Consider the following 25139-nt stretch of genomic DNA (forward strand, 5'->3'; position numbering starts at 1 on the left):
ATGCTTTGTTTCCAATGAGGACTTCGAGAAACTTATTCATGCTTTTATCAGCAGCAGGGTGGATTACTGTAATGGACTCCTCACTGGCCTTTCCAAAAAGACAGCCAGACAGTTGCAGAGCATCCAGAACGCTGCTGCCAGGATTCTGACCAGATGCAGAGAATCAGAGCACATCACACCTGTCCTCAGGTCTCTACACTGGCTCCCAGTTACATTCAGAATAGATTTTAAAGTATTATTACTGGTCTATTAACCACTAAATGGCCTAGGACCTCAATGCATTACAGATATACTCACTGAAAACAAAACAAACCTAACAGATCACTCAGATCATTATGATCAAGTAAATTAGAAATTCCAAGAGTTCAGTAAAAGCAGGGTGAATCTGCCCTCAGCGACTGCACCCCCCCCCCCCCCCCCCCCCCCCCCCCCCGCTGCTGGAATCAGCTTCAAGAAATGATCAGATGTGCTCCAACATTAGGCACGTTTAAATCAAGACTGCAAACACATCTGTTTAGCTGTGCCTTTACTGAATAAGCACTGTGCTACGTCCCACAGATCGCACTATTGTCTTTCTTTTCCTTTTTTATTCTTTTATAACCTGTTTTCAATCATTGATATTCTTTCTTTTGTTTATGTAAAGCACTTTGAATTACCATGGTGTATGAAATGCGCTATATAAATGAACTTGCCTTGCCTGGTATACATACGTTTAATTTGTACTTGAATTTCACACTAGATTCTGGAAAATTAAACTAGTTCTACTGCGTCTAAACTACTCCTGAGTTATTATTTTCAATAACCCTCATAGGTTGAAGAAATAAAGTTATTTGGATGAAAAAAATTCCATCTACCGAAGAATCATTCATGGTAGGTCTTCAGTCTTGAAAGTCTTTAGTAAGGTCAGGTCCACAAACAATACACAACTAAAGAAAAACAAAGCAACATTGGAGAGTCGTCACAAGATGCAAACGTAGCTCAAAAACGAGTCAATTTTAATAGTGCTTTAATAAAGTTCAGCAAAGGCAAAATAAAAATAAAACTAGATTCAACAAAAAACGCTAACGATCGCTACTTACATGAACACAACCTTCATAGTAGACGAGAATCAGTTTGATTGGTAAAACAGTATATGAACACACGCCATCATCTCATGTGACCCAGACAGTAGCTCTGAAGTACTTACCATTAGAAAAGCAAAGCGAAATGTACAGTTTTTTTTAGGATTTGTTAAAGGCTCTCTCTCCCCTTTAGACAAAAGACCTGATATCTAAAATAAATCCGAAAGGCACAAACAAGGAGCAATGAAGAACACCAAACGAACAAAGCCCCAAACCATGTCGTTGAACAATCTTGAAGCGTTTTCATCAGACACAGAACATGACGGATCTCAAACTGTATGAGGGTACAGCTTTAAAAAGTCAGAGTAAATAGGATAAAACAAGTACAGAGGGACTAAAACAAACCCTAGGGTAACTCCACAATGCACAGAACCAGGTGCAGAAATCCTCCTCAGGGCCAAAAGGAGCACTTCTTTCTTTAAGAGCACAGTTCGGTGTCTCCCACCCCCCCTCGAAATATGAACGCTGCCTGAGCTTCAGGAATAAATACGAACGACTAGAAATGCGTAAAATAAGCCTGACCGGAAGGAAAGTAGGAAGAGCGGCCTGACGGAGCACTTCATGGACACCAAACGCAGAAGATTGCACACAAAACACAGCAAAGCGCCCTGTGATGCATCGACCCCCAAAAACATGCATCAGACTTAGAGCAAAGTTAGAAAAACCCATGACAGACGTACAAACACGCGAACAGCTTTGTGAGATCGACAACGATACACTCAACTTGCCTGTTTTCATTGGTATCTCTGTTGCTAAACATACAAAGGTCTAAAAACATGTCATCTATTAATGGGAATTGTTGGAACGCAGCTCTTGCTGGATTGTTTTAGTGTTTGTATGAGGCGGCCAATGGTGATTTGCTTTACACAGGATTCAGATTTACGGAAATCCCCAAACATGTATGCTTGCTGTGAAAAGGCCGTCGACATAACAGTTAACTTAAGATAGCGTCAGACGCTAAAATCGGCTCCCTGCGCCTAATATTTTCATCTGAGGGGGGCGTAGATGTTTTTGGAAATGAGCTATTACGGACTGAGTTTTTTTTTTTTTACAGGTAAAAGAGTTATCTTTTAAAAAGGAAGGGGAAAATAAAAAGAAATCTCATGGATGGCACAGGGTATTTGTGTGCAGAAATCACTCAAACAGCACAGTAGCACTGGGACGTTACTCTTCAGCGCCCCAAGTGGGGAATCTCCTGAAATGTACAGTTTCAGGTCTCGATGTGTCTTGCCTTAAAGAGTAGACAGTTTTTGTTCTCTTTTTTTCCCCCCTTCTCTTTACCACTCGGCGTCTCCGATGGCTTTGGAGAACACAAAATCCCGCCCGTTCAGATTCATGATGCCATCCTTCAGGTGAAATTTCCACTTGTTCTTACTTCTGTGAATCTGAAGCACAAGAAATAGTCAGGATTTCATTAAAAAAATCTATAATAATAATAATAATAATAATAATAATAATAATAATAATAATTTCAGTGACTATTGGGCAGTGATCTTAACCCTTTCACGTGTACGATCACACCGGTGTGATTAGAACGTTCTAGTGCATGTCATCAACTACTAAAATTAAAATCTTACAGCTCGTGCTGACCAAAAAAGGAGCGCAGCGCTACTCATAAATCACAATATATCAGTGCTTTCAAACAAATAACATTTTAGGTTTCAGACATTCAAATACACATAACTACAAGCCAAACATACAATTTAAAGTTTGTAAAATAGACGCGGATGTCTATAGAGACAGCAATAATAATTATTTTTCAATATGACTGGATGATGTGCTTTATTCACCTAAGATACACACTGTTTATATTACTAGAATATTTTCTCGGCAGAAAATTATGAATAAACATGACGGACATCCAACAGCCATTGGAAATTAACAAGAAGTGTTAATATTATATATTAAATTACGCATTAATTGTATTTTATTAGCATCTACCACAAATTTAACCCTAGACCCAAATCTCACAGTAATGTAAAATATTATTTGTCTTACAGTGTCACAAAGATTATGCTATATTGACGTGAGTATCCTCAGCTGTATCCCATTCAGACTTCACCACGCTGCAGGAGAGGGTGAAGTCTAGATGGGATACAGCCGAGAATACTCACGTCAATATAGCATACAATACAATTTTATTAGTTATGCTATATTGATGCGAGTATCATCCGCTGTATCCCATCTAGCTAAAAAAAATACAATTAATGCGCAATTTAATAAATAATATAAACACTTCTCGTTAACTTCCGAAAGCAAATAATATGATCATTATGAAGCTGTTTTAAAGACAAAATATAAGTTCTCATATTTGAGAATCGGAGTATCAGAAATTTGTCAATATTGACAGAAAAGGGCAAAAAGAAACAAATTACGATATATACATAGTCATCGGGGCTGGTGGGTCACGTGATAAACTTAATGCTTCACCATAGGAAGTTTAGAACCAGGGTTTCTGCAGGTTTCATCAAGTCAAATTTAAGACTTTAAGACCCTTTTAGGACCATTATGAATGAAATTTTAGACCTATTTGAATCTAAACACTTAGGATTTTTTTTGCAGTGGCCCAGTTGGGTCAAGGGAATTTGTTTTTTGTTTGCCAATAAAAATAAATAAATGTAGTTATTTTAAAGCCACATATTTTAATGTACATTTTTTTTTCAACTGAACACATTTCTGTTATAAAACCTTAAGTTTCATGCCTATTCATAAATATTATGTCCACCCCCTTACTTTTGTAAATACTTTTTGTATAAATGGAAGATCATATAAAGGCATATATTGCTGTTATTGTCATAAGGAATTTCGTAATTGTTTATAGTTTTCTTTTCCTGATTAAGGAATTCAGAGAATTTTCTGTAAATATGTCTAAAAGCTGTTGTGTTTTGATCTCTTTGCAATAAAAAATAAGCTTTATTTAGATGAATTGTTGATAATTGGTTGTGTGTTGACCTGACTGAGTAGCTTAAGTTGGACAGAGGAAAATTAAGACCTTTTTAAAATGATTTAAGGCCTACAACACAATATTTTAATGAATTTAAGACTTTAAGGCCTAAAATTAGTTTTTGAAATTTAAGACATTAAGACTAAGACACTGCGGACACCCTGTAGAACGCAATTAACGGTCACAAAAAACAAAAACCTTATGCAGAAGGGTCAGCTGGAGTATTTAAAAACTCACATGTGAAAGAGTTAAATATTGTTTTGTATTATTAAAGTTGAGATGCACAGACATCACTTTTCACTTTGCAATGACTAATCTTGCTAATAAAATCATGCAATCCGTTTTTGAATTGAACATTTCCAGTTATGTAATATGCCATAGTATTAACATGGATATTTTACTTAAAGTTATTTACTCACTCTAAAGTGGTTCTACATCTTTCGAGTTTATGTTGAACACAAAAGATGATATATTAAAGAAATCTGAAAACTTGTAACCATTGACTTGCATAGTAGAAAAAAAAAAGTCAACGGTCACAGGTTTCCAGCTTTCTTTAAAATATCCTCTGTTTTCAACGAAAGTCAAACAGATTTAAAACATGTAACAGGTGACTAAACAACATTTTTTATTTTGGGTGAACTATCCCTTTAAGGACTTATATCATTTCTACATAAACATGTGTCTAATATTTGATGGATTTTCTAATTGTTTTTATACTTAAATTAAATAATGTAAGAAAATAAATGTGTGCAAGCTATCAAAACAGATTAAATATATATTATAAACAAACACTCACCTTGTCATACTGGCAAACCACCACGTTCTCCGTGTCGAAGAGCTCCTGGTCTTCCTCATCACTGACATCATCACCACTGTTTAACGGCTCCTGAAATAAAAATAGAAAAAAAATATGACTGGACTAAACCAGATGAGTCCAGGTTTAGATCAAGAGGCTCTGTCCGGCATCAGTGTTATTTCAGCTTCATTAATATTGCAATATGGTTTAATAAAAAATTTTGAATAAGTTTTTATCCTTTTATTGTCCTTTTATTTGGTTAACTTTGTTAATTAATATACTTAATTTTAGTTATTAATATGTTAATTTATATTTTTGGTATTTAAAATAAATAAATCAGCTTTTATCATAATCTTTAATCATTGCTGTAAACTAGCTGAACGTCTCAGTTCTAGATTAGTTTATGGAAATTTGCCATGCAGTGTTGTGGCTGCAGTATCACAAGGAAATTATCAAAATGCCATGGGTTTCCCGAAACAAAATTTGATAAAGTCGACTGGATACTCTGTGAAGTGGATGGGATGAACACAATTTTGGGCTTTTTCTTGAAGAGAGGAGAACAAAGCATCACTGCCTAAATTGTCTAAGAAATATTTTGCTTTGTCAAATTGAAAGATTTACATGAATCACACCATTAGAAAAGCAAAGCGAAATGTACAGTTTGTGTTTTTCCAAGTATATATGTCTCTACATGTAACTTGCAGTTATCAAGATCCCATTGAAACATGCGAGATGTCACAACGAGATGTTGTTGGCAAGATGGTGGAAATACTTAACAGAGAACATTCAGCAAATGTTTCATGAGTTTTCTCTATATTTATCCACAACCAATTCATTTGATATATTCATTCATTTAGCAGCTCCACCGTGCTTCTTTTCTGACTTCTTCGTCCGTTTTGTCATGATAGTTAGCCTACTCAGCGTCGCCCCCTGTGGTTGCAAATAACAGGATAATGGCGAGAGTGCCGAGTATGAAAGCCTCTGTTGGGTTGGTTGGGTTTAGGGTTGTGGTATGTGTAGACATTAATAACTGTGATGGTTGGGTTTAGGGTTGTGGTAGGTGTAGACGTTAATAATAATGTTGGTTGGGTTTTGCAGTTGTGGTAGGTTATAGATGTTAATAACGATGTTGGTTGGGCTTAGGGTTGTGGTAGGTATAAATGTTAGTAACGATGTTGGTTGGGTTTAGGGTTGGGGTCGGTATAGACATTAATAATGATGTCGGTTGGGTTTTGCGGTTGTGGTAGGTGTAGACGTTTATAACTGTGATGGTTGGGTTTACAGTTGTGGTAGGTGTAGACGTTAATAATAATGTTGGTTGGGTTTAAGGTTGGGGTAGGTGTAGACGTTAATAATGATCTTGGTTGGGTTTACGGTTGTGGTAGGTGTAGACGTTAATAATCTTGGTTGGGTTTACGGTTGTGGTAGGTGTAGATGTTAATAACGATCTTGGTTGGGTTTACGGTTGGGGTAGGTGTAGACGTTAATAACAATCTTGGTTGGGTTTAGGGTTGTGGTAGGTGTAGACGTTAATAACGATCTTGGTTGGGTTTACGGTTGTGGTAGGTGTAGACGTTAATAACGATCTTGGTTGGGTTTACGGTTGGGGTAGGTGTAGACGTTAATAATGATCTTGGTTGGGTTTATGGTTGTGGTAGGTGTAGATGTTAATAACTATGATTGCTGGGTTAATGGTTGGGAAAGGTGTAGACAATAGGTCTCAAACTCAATTACTGGAGGACCGCAGCTTTGCACAGTTTTGCTCCAACCCTATCAAACACAGTTGATCCAAATAATTAAGGTGTTCAAAAAAGTCATGAACATCTTCATTAGTGGAATCAGCTGTGTTTGATCAGGGTTGGAGCAAAACTGTGGGGAGCTGCGGTCCTCCGCGAATTGAGTTTGGGACCTATGGTGTAGACGTTAACAACCATGACAGTTGGGTTTAGGGTTGAGGAAGGTGTAGACGTTAATAACTGTGATGGTTGGGTTTAGGTGTGGAGTAGGTGTAGACGTTAATAACGAATAAGTGCAGCATCATCTTGCCGACAACAGTTTTGACATGTGGGTCTTCATTACTTCAAATTGAGCCTCTACTACAAGTTGCTCCCCTTCATGTTACGTGCCTGTCTTGCAGTTTGCAGACCGACCCTGCTCGTTTTTTTAGGATTTGTTAAAGGCTATTTCTCCCCTTAGAAGCAAAGATGCGTTTGGTTTGAATGAGCCCTGTGTGCAAGGTTTCTGTGCTGACGAATTTTTCAAATATAAATACAAAACAAAAAAAGTTGAACTTCAGTATGCAAAAGATCTTAACTTTGAACATTACACACTAAAAGGCATTTGAAAGTGGATTTAATAAGCCTTCATTCGCACCTCCTCCACTTGGCCGTCCTCTCCACCGTCTTTCTCCTTGTCTTCATCCTCGTCTTCATCATACTCGTCCTCCTCCTCTTCATCCTCCTCTGAGGACGTGTCTCCTGCGCCGTCCACCTGGAGCATCATAGGAGGTTGTTGCGAGGCCTGCTGCTGCTGTTGTTGTTGTTGCTGCTGCTGCTGCGCTTGAGGTTGAGTTTGCATCTGTGCATCTCCCGGTCCCGACTGCACTGCCATTGCTGCTGCCTGCATGACCTGAACACACACACGATTGAGTGTTAATCAAATTCAAGTTTATTTGTATAGCCCCTTTCACAATAATTACATTTCAAAAGCAGCTTTATACATTACTGCATTACCATCAAATTCAGAAAAGTTAAGGTTATTAGTTACTAATAACTCACGAGTAACTAATAACTTTTCAAGAGTTCAAACTTTGATAATGCTCAACTATGATAGCAGGTTTGGCATGCTGTCCTGGGAGAGAACCCCGAGCTCGGAGATAGATGAGCCCAAGGTTCCCGCCTGGTCAATATGCATTAGGAGGGATCCGAGATCAGATGTTTCTCGAGAGCCCCTTCATGGTCTGGCTAATAGGTGGTACTGATTGATTAGGTATGCATGCGTTAAGTGCTTGTGACTGTATTACGATTCACTTACTGTATGTACGTTTTTAGACTGTGGGAGGAAACCGGAGGACCTGAAGAAAACCCACGCAAACACAGGGAAATAATACAAACTCCACGCAGGGAGTGCTGACTGGCTCAATTAGAACTTGAACCCGTGGCCCTCTTGCTGCGAGGCAGCAGTGCTAACCACTTTATAGTATTTATAGTAGCTTTAGAATGATTTTATAGGCTAGCTAATGATTAGCGATGAGGATCAGCTGTAGTTGATCATATCACATGCTCCTCTCAAAATTAGTTTGTGTAACTTCACTTAAAACAGTAAAAGTTATATATGAACAGTGTTAGCCTTTATTTATATAGGATACAGGTGAAGTACATGTTTAATGAAGTGTATTTGTGAGACGTCAATATTTCACCCACATCACTGAGATCTATGTTTAAAGTGAGCGCTCGTGCTGACCTGAGTGTTCTGCGGTACTTTATTCCCCGTGAGGACGATCTGCTGCGGCTGTATGATGACTCCAGTCTGCTGAGGAAGACCTCCTTGAAGAGGAGTCAACACCTGCATCCATACACAGAGACATTTAATACACTCTTGTTCTCATACATCGACGTGTAGGGGAAAAAAAACTAATAATTTTCAAACAAAAAGACCGCTTGAATTTAGCGAATTTAGTTTCTCTGATTTACGCCTTTAAGGGAACCCCCCACCCAAAACTGAAACTTCACTCAATATTTACTCATCCACAAGTGGTTCCAAACCTTTGAGTTTCTTCTGTTGAACACAAAAGAAGATATTTTGAAGAATGATGAAAAGCTCTTACTGTTGACTTCCATAGTAGGAAAAACAAATGCTATTGAAATCGACGGTTACAGGTTTTCAGCATTCTTCAAAATATCTTTTGTGTTTAACAGAAGAAAGACACTCAAAGGTTTGAAACAAGTAGAGGGTGAATAAACTGAATAAATTATGACAATTAAAATTTTTGGTTGAAATCTCACTAAGTTGTGTTTAAATATAGAGTATTTCTTTTTTTTATTCTGTAAACTACTGATGGCATTTCTTCCAAATTTAAAATACTGTTCCTTAGAGCATCCCATAAAAATTTGCAGTGTTTTCAGAAATTATATTCATTTATAATCATTTTTTAGACAGCATAAATTACACAACCATATTTTAAGTCTGCCTAGGTCAGGGGTATCAAACTCAGTTCCTGGAGGCCCACTTGCTCCAACTCACTTACCCGTAGATTTCAAGGATTTGAAGAACTCAATTAGTTTGATCAGGTGTGTTTGATTAGGGTTGGCACTAAACTGTGCAGAGCTGCGACTCTCCAGAAACTGAGTTTGATACCTGTGGCCAAAGTAATTGAATATTCATTCCAATAACGTGTTCATTAACAGCTAAATAATTCAGAAACTAAGCTTTAAAAAAATAGATGGAACAATTAATTCAAAAACAGATTAACCCAAGAAAGAAACAAGACAATTTTGCTTAGAGATGCACAAATCTTCTGCTCTGAAACTGAACAGCTGAAAATATGCCACACTGTGTCTAAAATGTGACTAATTAAACAGCGTTTCTTGAACCTATGTAAAATCTATTTGATCTGCAACTGTCAAATCTGCTTATGCACTAATATGCATGAAAATAGCAGTCTTGTTTGATATCACTTAACGGTTTCATAGATGTATATATAAACTTGAAATATAGGGTATTATAACTGCATTTAAATAGGTTAGTTTGTTGATTATTGCCACATCAGCAACCTTTGGCTATCAAAAATATAATGAAACTAAAAATTATTTTTATTAACAGTCACGATCCTGGTAATGCTAATTAATGCCATTTATATAATGCTGCATTTACTATTCATATAATGAATGAATACTATAGTGCATCAGCTCTTTAATAAATTACTTAAGCAAAAGAAGTTTATTTTTCTCTAAATCTGTTCTCTTCCTTTGAGGTGTACACTACCATTTGTTATTTCGTTTTTTTAAACTCACCAAGAGAGCTGACAGGCATCTAACATTGGCTAGCTAAAGACCACTGCTGATACAGGGAAACAAAACCCCACTGTTCACATGCTGTCACAGTAAACCCTGCAGCCTCCAGTGACTGAACTAGAACAAGTAAGTTCAGCACAGGCTCATTAGAAATACGTGCCTCAGGCAGCATTCCTGCCAAACATAAACATTGCTCTGGGTACATTTCGTTGCATGTTTCAGATGACAAATCCAATAGAGGGCGCTGTTTTTGTAAATCAGATATACATTTTTAGGGCATGTTTTGTTGTACATTTCAGATACACATCCTTCTTGTACACGTCTACAAGGCGGTGCATCATACCACTCACCTAAAGTACCGGTACTAAAAAAATTGCAGAATCGTATCGTTTTGAGAGCCAGGGTACCGCGATACTTTTTTAATATTGGTATATTGTGTAACACTATTTGGTGGTATGCAAAAAAACCTTCATTCGCTGATAATATGTCTGTAAATATCTTTAGTGTGAGAAGGAATTACAGTTTTTGCAGTCTTAGTGTTCATTTTACCTAGAATCTACCGTCAAACGTATGTTTAAGGACGTTTTTGTGGTTTCACAAAATTGTAGACTGAAACTTTCATTTCCACAGAGCTTGTGTTGAGCGAGTGACAGAGTAAAGGGTAAGAGAGTGTGATGTTCGTGGAGAATGAAACCCAGACCTGCTGTATGACGGGAGCCTGAACACCGCCAGGCTGCATCTGCGGCAGAACCTGCTGCTGTAAAAGCATCTGCTGCTGAGGCTGAATGATGTACTGAGCTCCATTGGCAGCTCTGACCACCTGCAGGATCTGACCTGGACAGCCAACAGAGACAAGCTTTAGTCAGGGCATATCAAATTAAGTGTTAACATCCAGTTAAAGTAGGAATGAAAAGTTGGACAGAATATTGGGAACCTGTAATCATTGACTTATGCAGTATGGAAAATAAATACTATAGAAGTCAACGATTAAAAGTTTCCAACATTATTAAACATATATTTTATTTGTGTTTAACAAAAATAAATAAATAACTCAAACTGGTTTAGAACATGTAAAGGGTTAGTAAATGGTTAGCGCTTTTTCATCTCGTTTGCTCGAAAGCTGGAATTGTAGTTTAGAGCAGAATAATCATCTTTTCATATTTTTGTGGCTTGTGCATCTACATCTTTGACCCAAATATCAATTTGCAGAAGCAATCATGCCTAAAACTTTTGTCAGACATGTTACTCACACATTGTGCAACCAGTGTAATTGCTTAGCTCATATCATATCAAACTAGTGTTGTCATGATACTGGAATTTCAGTTCCAACTGGTAACGAAATTTAAAAAATGTCCATTTCCTGCTAACATTTAAACTCAGGGTTTCTACAGATTTCACCAAGTAAAATTTAAGACCTTTATAAGATCATTAAGAATGATATTTTAGACTTAAACAGGTTTACATGCTGAAGATTTTTCTTCTTCTAATGGCTCAGCTGGTCTAGTGGAAAGGATTTTTACTTGCCCCATTACGAAAAGTTTTTTTAAGCCACATATTTTACATAGTGTGTCAAACAAGCAAACAACCCCTGTTGAACACATACTAATTTATTAACACTGCTTATAAGCTCTTTAAAAATATATAATAAACTAAATGTGTATAACATAACTTGCGGCTGAACTATCATAGTACGATGCATAGTTTGGGAAAAGAACGATGTAGTGACGAGTGTTTCCCAAAATCTGTAGTTTCTCTGTCGCAGATCCATCGTTTGAACAATGTAAGTTATAATGTAAAACGCCCATAATGATGCTCTAAATGGGGTGGTAACAACTTCTTTCAAAGAGAACCCCATAATTTCTTTGCTTTTCATGCACACGCATTTAAAAAAAATCCAATATTAGTTTTGGTAAAAACATGCACTCGTTTTCCATATTAATTGAAATATATGCCTGTTCTTCCTTTACAAATATTATTGAGAACATTACATATTCTAAAATATAAAATCACTTACAAAAGCCAACACTTGTTCTAATATCATATATAAATCATATATATAAAAAAATGAGGCTATTTATTAAGAAATAGAATTTAATATTTATTATTTATTAGGAAATAAAAAAATCATACTTTAATAATAATAATAATAATAATAATAATAATAATATTAATGATAATGATGACGATGATTATTATTATTATTATTATTAAGTAGGATATTGTTCTTTATTTTTAAGTCTACTTTTACAATGTGACACATGCAAACCACTGCAGAAATGTTCTAATCAACAGGCCCATGTCATATACAATACAGACACTTAACAAATAACCTACTATAAATTAAAAGCAATAGTGTATCCTATGTTATTTGTTTTCACAAGCTTTGGAGACGTAACATAAATTCCGCTTTTAAATGATAGGTCACCTATTGCTTTCTCATAAGCCACGGTGTTCAAAATAATATCAATGTTTTCAAAGTGCACTATGAAGGGAGCTCAATTGTAAACATGAAGATAGCTAAAACTGAACTGTAAAAATACATTGAAAGCAAATTACACCTAAGAGAGATGACTTTAAGGCCTTTTTTTTATAATTCCAAGTTTAAATGTTAGAATGTTCTAAATGAACATAGGGGGTATAACTGGGAATAGAACACAGCCAGGAACTATGCTTCTAACTACAGCTCCAGAGGTGTAGTTGCAAGAGTACAAGTTTGCGACGCAGTTTGCAAATGTTCGTTAGAACGATGGATTTAGGAATCGCCAAATCAACGGACTATGTTTGTAACGATGGAACTTGCCACCATAGTTGGCTAACAATGGTTTTCAGAAACGCACCCCAGGTCAGTGTCCTCCACCTATATGGTCTATAAATACACAGAGAACTTTCAAACTAATTTTATTTTAGGGAAGATAATTAAACCATATTGGGTATAAAGCTATTAAATTGGTTATTATAATATTGGATAAAGTTATAAAGATATAAATATATGGATAAAGTTGTCAAGCGTTTTATTGAGATGGATTGTTGGTGACTTTCTACCGGATTGAGTAATTTTACATGGACAGTAAAATTAAGACCAGTTTAAAGCAATTTAAGACAATAATTCAGTGAATTTAAGACTTAAGGCCAAAAATTGTTTTTAAAATTTAAGACACTACGGACACCCTGAAATCACTGACCTTCACGGCAAATCACAGTCATTACTGTTGAGCAAGTGAAAGCACAATGATCAAACAGCTGTGTTTAAATACAATGCTCAACTGTTAGCAGGAAATGGATGTTTTTTAAAATTTCAGTACCGGTTGACACCAAAATATCAAGGCACGATAACACTATATCAAACCATGCTAGTCACTGTTATATGTAGTCAAATTGTTAATTTTAACATTTATTAGTTTAACATTTATCAACTACATATATTTAGTGCATTTTAGCGCTGTTGATTCAGTTTTTCTAATTGTATTGTAATGCCTAATACCACTCAAAACAAACACACACATTCCAACTTCTTTGAAAAATGGCCAAATGAGCCTTACACCCCCTATAGACCATTTCAATGTAGTCATGTCCATGAACATTTCATGCTTGTTATCAAACTATTTCATAACTGTAACAAGAGGCAATTCAATCATAACTTAACATTAAAACAGCCATCATAACATTATCAATATGTGGCTCTTTTTGGTTTCTCATAAGCTATAGAAATTAAAAATGTAAAACAGGAAATGCGTTGGGACCATTGTTTTTGTTTACATCCCTCAAAATGGTCTATAGGCAACTAGTTATGACTCCTTTCGTTCTGTATGTGACTTAGACACAAAGATAAACTTATGTCTACCACGAAAACCAAACCTGCACCACTCCAATACTAAAACATTATTATAAAATAAGGTCATATTTTTTGAATACTGGCTGGTTATGTTCTTGCTTAAAATTGAAACAAATAAAAAAAAGCTATGGACAGCAGCTCTTCAAGCTTGTGGCATCCTGTAATGTCCTATTAGAAGGGTTAGACGATGTTACATAAAATTAAGATAAAGGTCACTTTTTTTCTGGTGAGTGTGTAATGTTTTACCCTGATGGGTGATGAGTTGCTGAAATGGTGTTACACCTGTGGGTAAAGCCAGAGTTGCTGCCGTGGCCGCTGCACTCTAGAGAAACCAGAGATTGAAACCAGAATTGAATCCACTGAGGACACACACATACATTAATGATCAGAGAGAGAGAGAGGGAGGTGTAGAGAGAGAGAGAGAGAGAGAGAGAGAGAGAGAGAGAGAGAGAGAGAGAGAACAATATCCTTGCTGGAATCTGCAGTGTAATCTAATTTGAAGTCTCCAGTTCGGTCTAAAGAGTTTTCCAGGAAGGCTGGTCCCTCCTCCCCATCTGCTCTCCTGCTGGCATTAAAGCTGATGCTAAAGGGCCATTCACAAATAGAAGGAACTGCAGGGACAAATCCACTTTTTCAATGAGAGTTGCAGAATTCCGAATTGTGAGTAATGGTGGCTGTTGGTAAGATTAGATGGAGTTTCTCAAACAATGCTTCAGTGAACAGTAAGGCAGCTTTTTCCTACTGAAGCTCTTTTCCCCTATTGAAGCTCCCAAAATTTGAATATGAACTCGGAACATCAACGCTTACATTTATTCTGCCTTCAGTTACTCATCCTTCATTTGTTTCAAACCTGCTTGAACTTCCTTCAGTAAATCTTCCTTTTTTCAATTGAAGGATGTTGGAAAAAAAACAGCAATCGACTTCCATAGTATTTGGGTGAACTATCCCTTTAAACAATTAAATCAGTTGAGTGCAACAGTGGCCTTTTTTCTTGAAGTTTTTTCCAAGATCAGGGACTTAAAACAGCCCTAAATTGGTTATAAGACATAAAAAAAACCAGCAAGCTATGAGATGAAGCAGGACATAACAAAAACATACATTTGTGTGGTGCAACAATTTAGATTGAGCACTGAAGCACTGAGCACTTTAGATTCAGCACAGCTTGATCTTTATTTTAATCTTTCGGAAAAACTAGTGTTGAAGTGCGCTTTTTCTGTAGAACACAGATGTCAAACTCCGTTCCCGGAGAGCCGCAGCTCTGCACAGTTTAGTTCCAACCCTAATCGAACACACCTGATCAAATTAATTAAGTCCTTCAGGCTTGTTTGAAACCTACAGATAAGTGTGTTGAAGTGGGGTTTGAACTAAACTGTGCAGAGCTGCAGCTCTCCAGGAACTTGATATGAAAACTGATATAAAATTATTCTGCAGTAAAAACGTAGTGAAAAAAGCACCAAGAACCTTCGGTCTCATCTGAAACTCCACACTTTCTTGATGTTGGGATCAAAAGGAAGACGAAGCAAAGTTTTTTTCTACAGCTAGGTGGTGATGGGAGAAACATGGCTTCGAAACAGTTGAAACAATTGCTTGCAAAATATTTACTGTTTCGAAGTACCTGAAATGCCACCTGCTGGTTAAAAGCCTATGAACGCAACAAACAGTCAAAACATGCATTAGATACATATGAACTTTAAGTTGAAAGTATAACCTACAAAAGCATTATACACATAAAACATTTTCAAAGCTTATATATTGTTTTGGTCCTTCGTGGTTTTTGGTAAACAGGCCAACAAGAAAGTAAACTAATCAGGGTATCTTCCGTCTATTCAATATCTGTTTTCAATCCAAAAAAGCAAAACTAAGAAATCAGCTTTTTTTCTGGTTTTTCTTTTGCTCACAAAAAAAACAAAAGATTTTGGCTAATTTTTTGTTTTAGGGTAGGAAAACAGATAATATATATATATATATATATATATATATATATATCGATATATATATATATATATATCGATATATATATATATATATATATATATATATATATATATATATATATATATATATATATATATATATATATATATATATATATATATATATATATATATATATATATATATATATATATATAAATATATATATATATATATATATATATATATATATATATATATATATATATATATATATATATAAAAATTATAATAGGAGGAAATAAAATGGTACCCTTTGTTATAACCCCAGGGTTCAATGTCTTATTATTCAGGTCCTGCAAACAACTAGTAAAAAAAACTACACAATAAAAAAAACACTAACAATATAAATTATTTTTAGCCTATTATTATTATTATTTAGGCCTACAGTAGCTCTGAAACAATAATGCAAACCAGGTGCTGCTCTGAAATGGTTATCTTTGCTTAGCGTCAGGTGAACAGCAGCAAGAAGTTTGGTGGCCAACTATAAATTGATTTTAATGGCAAATATCTAATAATACTGGTAATTTACAAATTTATACATATGCAATGAATGTAAGCCTAATAACTGATCAAATGATAGAATGTTAACTTAGTTTATATATATAATTAAATAATAATAATTAAAAGCCTGCCGGACTATTATTTTGAGGGTGACGACACGAGCTCAGATTTGGTTAGCCAATCAGAGGCAAAATTGTGTTTTAGCATAGCTTACATGTGTATAATGAATTTTAAAGTCGTTCATCCGTTTTCCTACTGTAAACCAAAGAATAATATAAGTTTAAATCAGGGTATCTTCTGTCCATTCCATATCCATTTTCAAACAAAAAAAGGAAAAGAAAACGATAATTTTTCAGTTTTTCTTTTGCTCACAAAAAAAAAGAAAAAATGAGATTGGCTTGTTTTTCGTTATTTTGTGAGCAAAAGAAAAAAAATAACGGTTGTTTTCTTAGTTTTCCTTTTTTTGTTTGAAAACGGATATGGAATGGACCGAAGATACCCTGAATTAAACTAATATTATTCTTTTTCCTTTTACAAATGCCTCACAAAAACACCTATAAACTAGTAAAACTGATCCAAGATCAAGTTAAAAAAAATACAATTGAAAAAAATGTTCAGTGATTAACCACTGGGGGCCATCTGAGTATACCCACACGATTCATGCAGATCTTGTGGTATTACTCTCATTTTCAGAACAAACTGAAATCACATGATGATAAACCACTACGAAGCGATACGCTCGTGCTTTCTACACACTTTGACACGATTTGTTACTAACAGGTCTTACAAATGACCTGGTTTTGGTCTCTTAAATAGTCCCACACCACAGATATTGACTTTTTTTGGCAAAAAGTCAGTCTCCTGCTCTCGCTCTGTTTAGGCACGCTGCGTTATGATTAGTTTAAATGGCATACTGCAGGAAAATCAAGCTTTAAGGCGATTTAGAAATTACATGTCCAAATCACAATTTTGCTACGATTTCATTTCAATCAAACAGCCCTAATTACCACTTGTGTGAGGCATTTCTAATGCAGCGTGTATGTGGGCAGGGCAGTAATCCGTTATCGATCTCACACATTTTTTTCCTTTTTCTGAAAGTCTTAACACCTCCGCAGAGTTTTTCTTTTATTCTTTCAGCAAACAGGATTGTAATAAAATATTTATTCTACTCTCCCATTCACTGCATTCTCCCATTCACCCAACTATGATGACTTCCACTACCAAGAAACCCAGAAATGTGAAAAGGGTCGATTCTCAATTCATGACCTCTTAAAAAAAATAGATTCCATTCTAGATTAAAAACTCACCTCTGGAGGATTTCAACGTTAATTTTTTTTTAATGTTAAAAAAACCCACAAACAATAAACAAGCATTTAAACGTGACTCACCATCCCCGTCGCGCTCATGTGCTGCATAATCTTAGCATCCTGAACAATGACCTGCTGCTGAGGAGCTGCGAAAAAGAGTAAAATCTGCATTAATAACTCAATCGTCACCATCGAGATCATTGTTATTGAAGTCATGTTTCTGCCTTACTGGTCTGTGCTGGAGGCAGGAGGACCTGCTGCGGTTGGGTTTGTGGCTGCGTCTGCTGAGCTTGAGCCTGCTGCTGAGCCTGCAGAACCTGCTGCTCCTCCGTGTGAAAACCATCCACCGCCTTGGACTGCATCAGCTTACTCTCCCACAACTGCTCAGAGACCCATATGAAAATCAAACATCTGACTGAGAGGCAGGATAACGTTCATCAAAAGTCATTTTACCGTTTTGAGCTCCATCAGGACCTGCTCATCCACTCCCTCATCCAGAAACAGCTCTCGGACTTCAGTGATGACATCCTCCATCACTGATCTATACAGTTTAGGCTACAATAAAAGATATAATGCAATCACTTCTTACACAATAACAATATATTATGAACGAATCTTGATAGTATGATTTCATCTTTTTAGTACTCAGGGCTTCTGCAGGTTTCACAGAGTTAAATTTAAGACTTTAAGGCCCAGTTTCACAAACTAAGCTTAGATTAAGCCAGGTCTAGACCTTAGTTAAATTAGGCTGTTTAAGCCACATTTATAAAAATGGCCTTTGAAAAATATATTACTGGTGTGCACCTGGAGACAAAAACAATGACACTGACGTATTTGAAGACATCTCACCACAAGTTATTTTGAGTTGAGACAGCTCAAACATGTGATTTAAACTCGACTAGCCTTAAACCTTGTTTGTGAAACCGGGGGTGAGACATTAAGACCATTATGAATGAAACTTTAGACTCAAAGTGCTAAAGGCTAAGGAATATTTCAAATGGCCCAGATGGAAAAGATTTTTATTTGACCTATCAAAAAAAAAATACTATAATTTTATACATTTAATAATACAATAATACATTAATAATAAATTAAAATATTTTAAAGTTTATTTCTTAGCTAATTATTTTAAATATTGTGTAAAAACAAGCAAGCTCTACTTATATCCATACATTTTTTCCCAACATAAACTTTCTTTAAAATAAAAAAATGAACAAAGTTTTAAAAACTATAATAAACTAAATATATGGACAACAATCTGTCCAGGGGTGCGTTTCCCAAACAACGACATGACTTGTGGCTGAACTATCATAGTACGATGCATCGTTTGGGAACAGAAAAATGTAGTGACGAGTGTTTCCCAAAACCCGTAGATTCTCTGTCGCAGATCCATCGTTTGAACCACGTTAGTTATAATGTAAAAAGCCAATATTGATGCTCTAAACGGGGTGGAATTACAACTTCTTCAGAGAAGAACCCCATAATTTCTTTGTGCAAATTATATTGTTTTTCACGCACATGTTTCCTTTACAAATATTATTGAGAACATTACATATACTATTCTAAAACAGACAATCACGTACAAAAGCGAACACGTATTCTAATATCATATATAAACCATATACATAAATAAATAATGAGACTATTTATTAAGAAATTACATTTAATATGATTATTAATAGGAAATAAATAATAAATGTTATTAACATTTAATAATAATATTAATGATGATGATGATTAAGTAGGATATTGTTTATTTATTTTTTGAAAAGTCTACTTTTACAATTTGACACATTCAAACCACTGCAGAAATGTTCTATCTAACAAGCCCATGTCATATATTGTACAGATACTTAAATAACCTACTATAAATTAAAAGCATAAACGTATGCTATGTTTTTTGTTTTCACAAACTTTGGAGACGTAACATAAATTCCACTTTTAATTAATAGGTCACCTATTGCTTTCATCATGAGTCACGGCTGTGTCCAAAATGACATCAATGTTTTCAAAGCACACTACAAAGGGAGCTCAATTGTAACCATAAACATCGCTAAAACTGAACTGTAAAAATACTTTGAAAACAAATTACACCTAAGAGTGATGACTTTAATGCTTCTTTAAAAAAGTAGTTCCAAGTGTAAATGTTAGAATGTTCTAAAAGAATAAGGCATAGGGGGATAACTGGGAATAGAACACAGCCTGGAACTATGTTTCTAACAACAGCTCCAGAGGTGTAGTTCCAAGCATAGAATTTGCGACGAAGTTTGCAAATGTTCGTTGGAATGATATATTTGGGAAACACCAAATCAATGAACTATGTTTGTAAAGACAGAACTTGCGACCTTAGTTGGCTAACAATGGTTTTCGGAAACGTATCCCAGGTCGGTGTCCTCTGGGGTAAACAAATGTTATTGTAAGGAAAATATTTAAACCATTATAATAAATAGAGTTAAACATGACCTTTTTAAATAAAAAGTTTAAAGTTTTAGAGCTGGATTGTTGGTGATTGTATAGGTTTTGGACAGATTGGGTAGCTATACATGAACAAAGAAAAATTAAGACCCGTTTAAAAAAGATTTAAGACCTACAACACAACACTTCAGTAAATTTAAGACTTTTAAAGGCTAAAATTTGGATTTTGAGATTTAAGACATTAAGAGCCTGCAGAAACCCTGAATACTGTATATCAGTATATGAATGATTTGTTCATAATTCAGCCTGACATTCCTGACTCTTAAATAACCATTAGCAAGCCCATGCATACTTATAAACAACCTGAATGCTTCCAAACTTGTACACACATAAATATATATTTTTACAAATATATAAAATACTAATAATTAATTTTAGATAATCTTTTATGAATTTGGAAACATTTTGATTGCTTAATGTTTAAAAAAAAATAATTCAGGTGGCTAATAATTCTGACTACAACTGCATATGCTATGTAACAACTATTGTGAGAAATTAAAAACAAAAACATTTAAATGTTACTTTTAAATGCACTTTATTCCTGTGATGCAAAGCTGAATTTCCAGCATCATTACTCCAGTGTCACATGATCCATTAGAAATCCATCATTCTAACGTGACAATTTGGTGCTCTTTTATGATTATTCATGATCAGCTCAATTATTAGAGCAATTCCATGCAAATGTCAACCTTGCCATGAAAAAAATAAGTTTTCACCAAAATACCGAAACTGTTTCTATGTTTTTTGTGTAAGCAAGTATTTTACAGTACTTTAGAAATACTCAAATTTATCTGTCAATATTTTCAAACTATTATATTTGATTTCCCAAAGTCACATGAGTGGCAATTTCACATCTGTCACATGCGTAACGCAGAGATGTCACATCCATAACCAAGTTTTTCCCTCATAAATGCTAAAATATTAAATCAAATAAAATCAATCATGTTTGTTCTACAGAGAGACAACTCTTATCCTTTTGATAATCATAATTTCTTTTGGGTTGTGCAGTTAAATTCACAGAATTTCTACAAAGTATGTTGTATACTGCAAACCTGCAAACTTTTTTTGTTACATCCGTAACACATGTTTATCTCCCTCATTAAAAATATAAAAATTGTTTACAGATTAAATTTTTTCTGACCCTATAACTCTGTGGTTAGTTGTTCTGGAAAATATAAACGGATGTTTCAATATAATGTTAACATATACTTTCTATGTGAAAGTATGTACTTTCTATATGTTGGGTTTTTACTACAAATGTCACATCCATAACGCTGGAATTGCTCAATAATGGTTCTTATGAACGTTAAGCATTGCTTCTTTAATTTATTAGGAATATTTGAGCATGAAAAGTAGTCTTTTAAATTGTTCTTTTACTGCTTGTGCAATGCTAAAGATCCCAATAAAATTACATATTGGTCAAAATACAAATACATTTAAATGTAAAAGATTTTTTTTTGGCTAAAAGGGACAACTGGTCAGAATATTGAACCAATTTAAGATCTCCCTTACTAAAAACAAAATTAAATATTTGTGTAAAGTTGCTTTAAGATGTTTAAGAGGATTAAAAATTGTAAAAAATCTAAAACAATGGTGAGCAATTCCAGCGTTATGGATGTGATATCTGTAAAAATTCAAATTTTTAATTCATTGAGAAAGTATAACGTTAATATTATATTGAAACATCTGTTTATAGTTTCCAAAACAACTAACCACAGAGTTATGGGATCAGAAAAATATCAGCGTGTAAACATTTTTTATATTTGAAATGAGGAAAATAAACATGCGTTATGGATGTGGAAGTTAGCGTGTTTACAGTATACAACATGCTTTGTAGAAATCCTGTGAATTAAACTGCACAACCCCAAAAGAAACAATGCTAGTCAAAAGAATAAGAGTTGCCTCACTATAGAACAAAATTGATTGATTTTATTTTATTTGACATTTTCGCATTTATGAGGGAAACACTTCATTACGGATGTGACATCTCACGGTTGCGGACGTGCCACTTGTGTGACTGTTTTTAAGATATTATATTTGATTTAGCAATGACACATTTTTTCTGTATTTTTTAGCAGTGTGAAATACTTGCTAACACCAAAAATGTAGAAACAGTTTCGCTATTTTGGTTAAAGCTTAGTTTTTTTTTCACGGCAATGTTAACATTTGCATGGAGTTGCTCTGCTATATTTTTGTTATTTTGATTTTCAAAATCAAGACATTTCTGCAGGACAATAAAATTACTCAAACCCATAACAAGAAAATAAATCCAGACAAACCAACTTTTTTCAGTTTATCCCAATAGTAAATATATCTGTATATACATCTTTTTCGACTTGTATCTATACATTACTCAAATGTGTGCCTACAGCCTTTTGGTTGTTGACAAATCAAAAAAAAATAATTATGAGAAAAATATTCTCCACTTAGCTTTATTATACAGTTTGTGTTACAGTACTGTACTAAAGCACTCAAGGGATTCAAGCAACACAATGCATGACGTAACTACGTAATAAAAACGCCGATGTGTTTTTGAAGCGATTCTTTGTAACGAACCGTTCAAAAGACATCCGCGGACACTAGTCCGAATTCCCGTTCAGCATTTGGACCGCTCGAAGCCCCGTAAATACACACACGCGCTTCTTTAACGTATCAATTGCGGTTGCTGACTGTCGGAAGGCAAATCATCCGTTGTGAAAGCACAGAAATAGCAGCACCCTTTCAAACTGTGTGCCAAACGCGCGCGACGAAACCGAAAAACACCCCTGAAAACGCATGCGCTTCCGGCAACTGTCGACGCGGAATGAGCAAGAAAATGTCCTTCTGTGTCTAGAAAACACCATCGCTAATGTTGTAACGCTAAAAGCGAAGAGCTGCTCATGCCGCGTCCTGTCCGTGCCGCGCGGCCCGTCCGCTCACTATTTAAAGCGCAGTCTGGCGTTTATATGCACAGCCGGTGACGTAGCGCCGAGTAGCACCTTCCCATCCCGGGCAGTCTATATTAGAGCGTCGGTATGGCTGTATAAAACCAGCGACGGAAAGAAGGAGGGTCAGAGGCAACGGTAGCCATGATGAAACAGCATCGCCTGCACTGCGGAGGCTTCCGTGAACGTGAAAAACGCCTCGTATGAGGGTTTATAATCAAGGGATTCAGTTTTATATTTTTTGGGGGGGATGAATATTAAGACTCAGATTATGTAGGAAGGTTTTTAAACACGCTGGACAAAACAGTTATCTACTGATATACATATATAAAAAGGAGCTGTTTTGGCTCAACTTCAGATGCATTTGTCGGGATCAAAGGGTGCTTTAGTAACAAACTGTAATATCGACATATACTCGGAAAATGACAGTGAATGGTCAAACACGGCAACAAAGCAGCAAGTCCGTGTTAAGCTCGACAGAAATGCGTTTTCTAGCACGTAATATTTAAGCTGTGGATTTAAGACACTGTGTTGTTTTCTTTCACTCTATATAATCAGCAAACACTCACACGTCCCTACAAAGAGCTCGACTGGAGCAGACCTGATAGGTGTACGTGTGTCTAAACGCTTTATTATTGAAATAAGCATGTGGGTTTGGTTAAAATGCTCTGCATATCGCTCTCTCTCTCTCTTCTCTCTATATATCTACAATGCTTGGACACGTGTGTGATTTCGAGAATGAGTGCCGTTTGTCTGATCCTTACCACTTGGTTCGAGTTAGCCGAGCTCGCCATTATGAGCGCAGTGAGGGGGGGAAAACACACCGCGAATATCAAGCAAGGAGCCCCAGAAGCATTTAAAAAAAGCACGGAAACATCTAAAACGTTTAAAAAGTTGCCGGTTAAAGTTTCGGGAAATAAAAACACAGCTGTTTACGGTCTTATTCACAGTCCCAGGGCTGCAGCTCCCCAGCCGTCCGTCTTCTCCAGTCCTCCGCCTTTATATACGGAGCTGCGCGAGACACAGGGCAGGGTCAAGCGGGCACTGAGCGAAACATCGCGAGATCTCGACGAGAGCTCTTACTATGCAGTCAGATGATCCTGGATCAGTCATTCGCTGCAGATGCGCGACCAAAACAGACAAGTGGGTTTTTCTGCATAAGAAACTAACTTAATGTTACGCTATTTGCAATTGTTGATTATTAAGCGTTGCTAGTTTATTATTTCTGAGACCAAATTTAAGACGAAAGTTTGTTTTAAAACAGTATAAAAATATACAGCATTATTTGTCCCTCATTACAATTTTTTCTGAGGGAAAAATACTATCGTACATTCAGACACCTGTAAAATCATTTAATATGCTTCATATGCAGTGTTGGGGGTAACACATCATAAGTAACGCGTGTAACGTAACATTATTACTTTTCTAAGTAATGTAACGCATTACTTTTTAAAATTAAGTAATAATATCTGAGTTTTTAAAAAAAGTAACGCGAGTTACTTTTTAATTTAGTTCATTTACTTTAAAAAAAATTAATTGCTGAATTTAAATGAACATATCACGTTAAATCCTGCACACAATGAGAGGAACAGACAGATATGAAGACGGCAGAGCCTTATTTCTGTGATGGACATATTCTCATTATTTTGAACACACAGAAGAAAAGGAAAAGAGGACCTATCTGAATGGACAGTGAGTTTACTTTTTAAAAAGGCAAAAATACAGTAGCAAACAAATTGCTATAACCTTCATTAATCTGTATACGACTGTATAGCTCTGGTTTTTGTTTTTAAAATGTCGAATAAAATGTAATATATTATTTTAAAAATGGTACATTTTATTATTAAAAAGTTATGTCAGCAATTTTCGATTTCTTATCTAAAGTTAAAACATTGTGGGTGTGCGGTCTAAAAATCAGTATGTAGGCTATAACTTTTTTAGGCTACACTTTAGAGAAAACATGCGGGTTGTTAATGTTTCTAATTATAGTTGTTTCTTTCTGTAAGATGAATAAATAAAGCAAAGAGGTATAAATCTTATAACCCACCGCCAAAATTCATACGATCATTACAATTTCCGCCGCACGAGGCCAGTGTTTACCACTCCCCAAACAATCACTGGCGTCCAAGTCAGATTGATTTGAGACATTCTTAAGCATTTGTTTTAAGTTTCGCTTCATTTTCGGCTCTTATTTTAAAAAGCACACGCTAGCAGTGTCAGCGTTTTCGATGTAAATCATTTCATGAAGTTT

General features: G+C 35.4%; 1 protein-coding gene across 1 annotated transcript; it reads right to left on the minus strand.

The window, feature by feature from the left end:
• Positions 1–989: 989 nt before the first annotated feature.
• On the minus strand, positions 990–23878 carry gtf2a1 (general transcription factor IIA, 1). Its single transcript, XM_056481641.1, has 10 exons — positions 23653–23878; positions 17943–18044; positions 17719–17869; positions 17571–17635; positions 13952–14027; positions 10574–10707; positions 8324–8425; positions 7235–7489; positions 4862–4951; positions 990–2506 (listed from the first exon to the last, which is right to left on the minus strand). The coding sequence occupies exons 1-10, from the start codon at positions 23680–23682 to the stop codon at positions 2399–2401; spliced, it is 1113 nt and encodes a 370-aa protein (XP_056337616.1). The 5' UTR covers positions 23683–23878; the 3' UTR covers positions 990–2398.
• Between the last annotated feature and the right edge of the window lie 1261 nt (positions 23879–25139).

Source organism: Danio aesculapii, chromosome 20 (assembly GCF_903798145.1).
Source record: "Danio aesculapii chromosome 20, fDanAes4.1, whole genome shotgun sequence".
In the NCBI taxonomy this organism is placed as follows: Eukaryota; Metazoa; Chordata; class Actinopteri; order Cypriniformes; family Danionidae; genus Danio; species Danio aesculapii.

Coding starts and splice junctions, on each gene's coding strand:
- gtf2a1 (XM_056481641.1), bottom strand. CDS start 23,682: ATGGCGAGCTCGGCTAACTCGAACCAAGTG. Junction 18,045..23,652: donor CGGCTAACTCGAACCAAGTG/GTAAGGATCAGA, acceptor CTTTTATTGTAG/CCTAAACTGTATAGATCAGT. Junction 7,490..8,323: donor AAGTACCGCAGAACACTCAG/GTCAGCACGAGC, acceptor GTGTGTGTTCAG/GTCATGCAGGCAGCAGCAAT.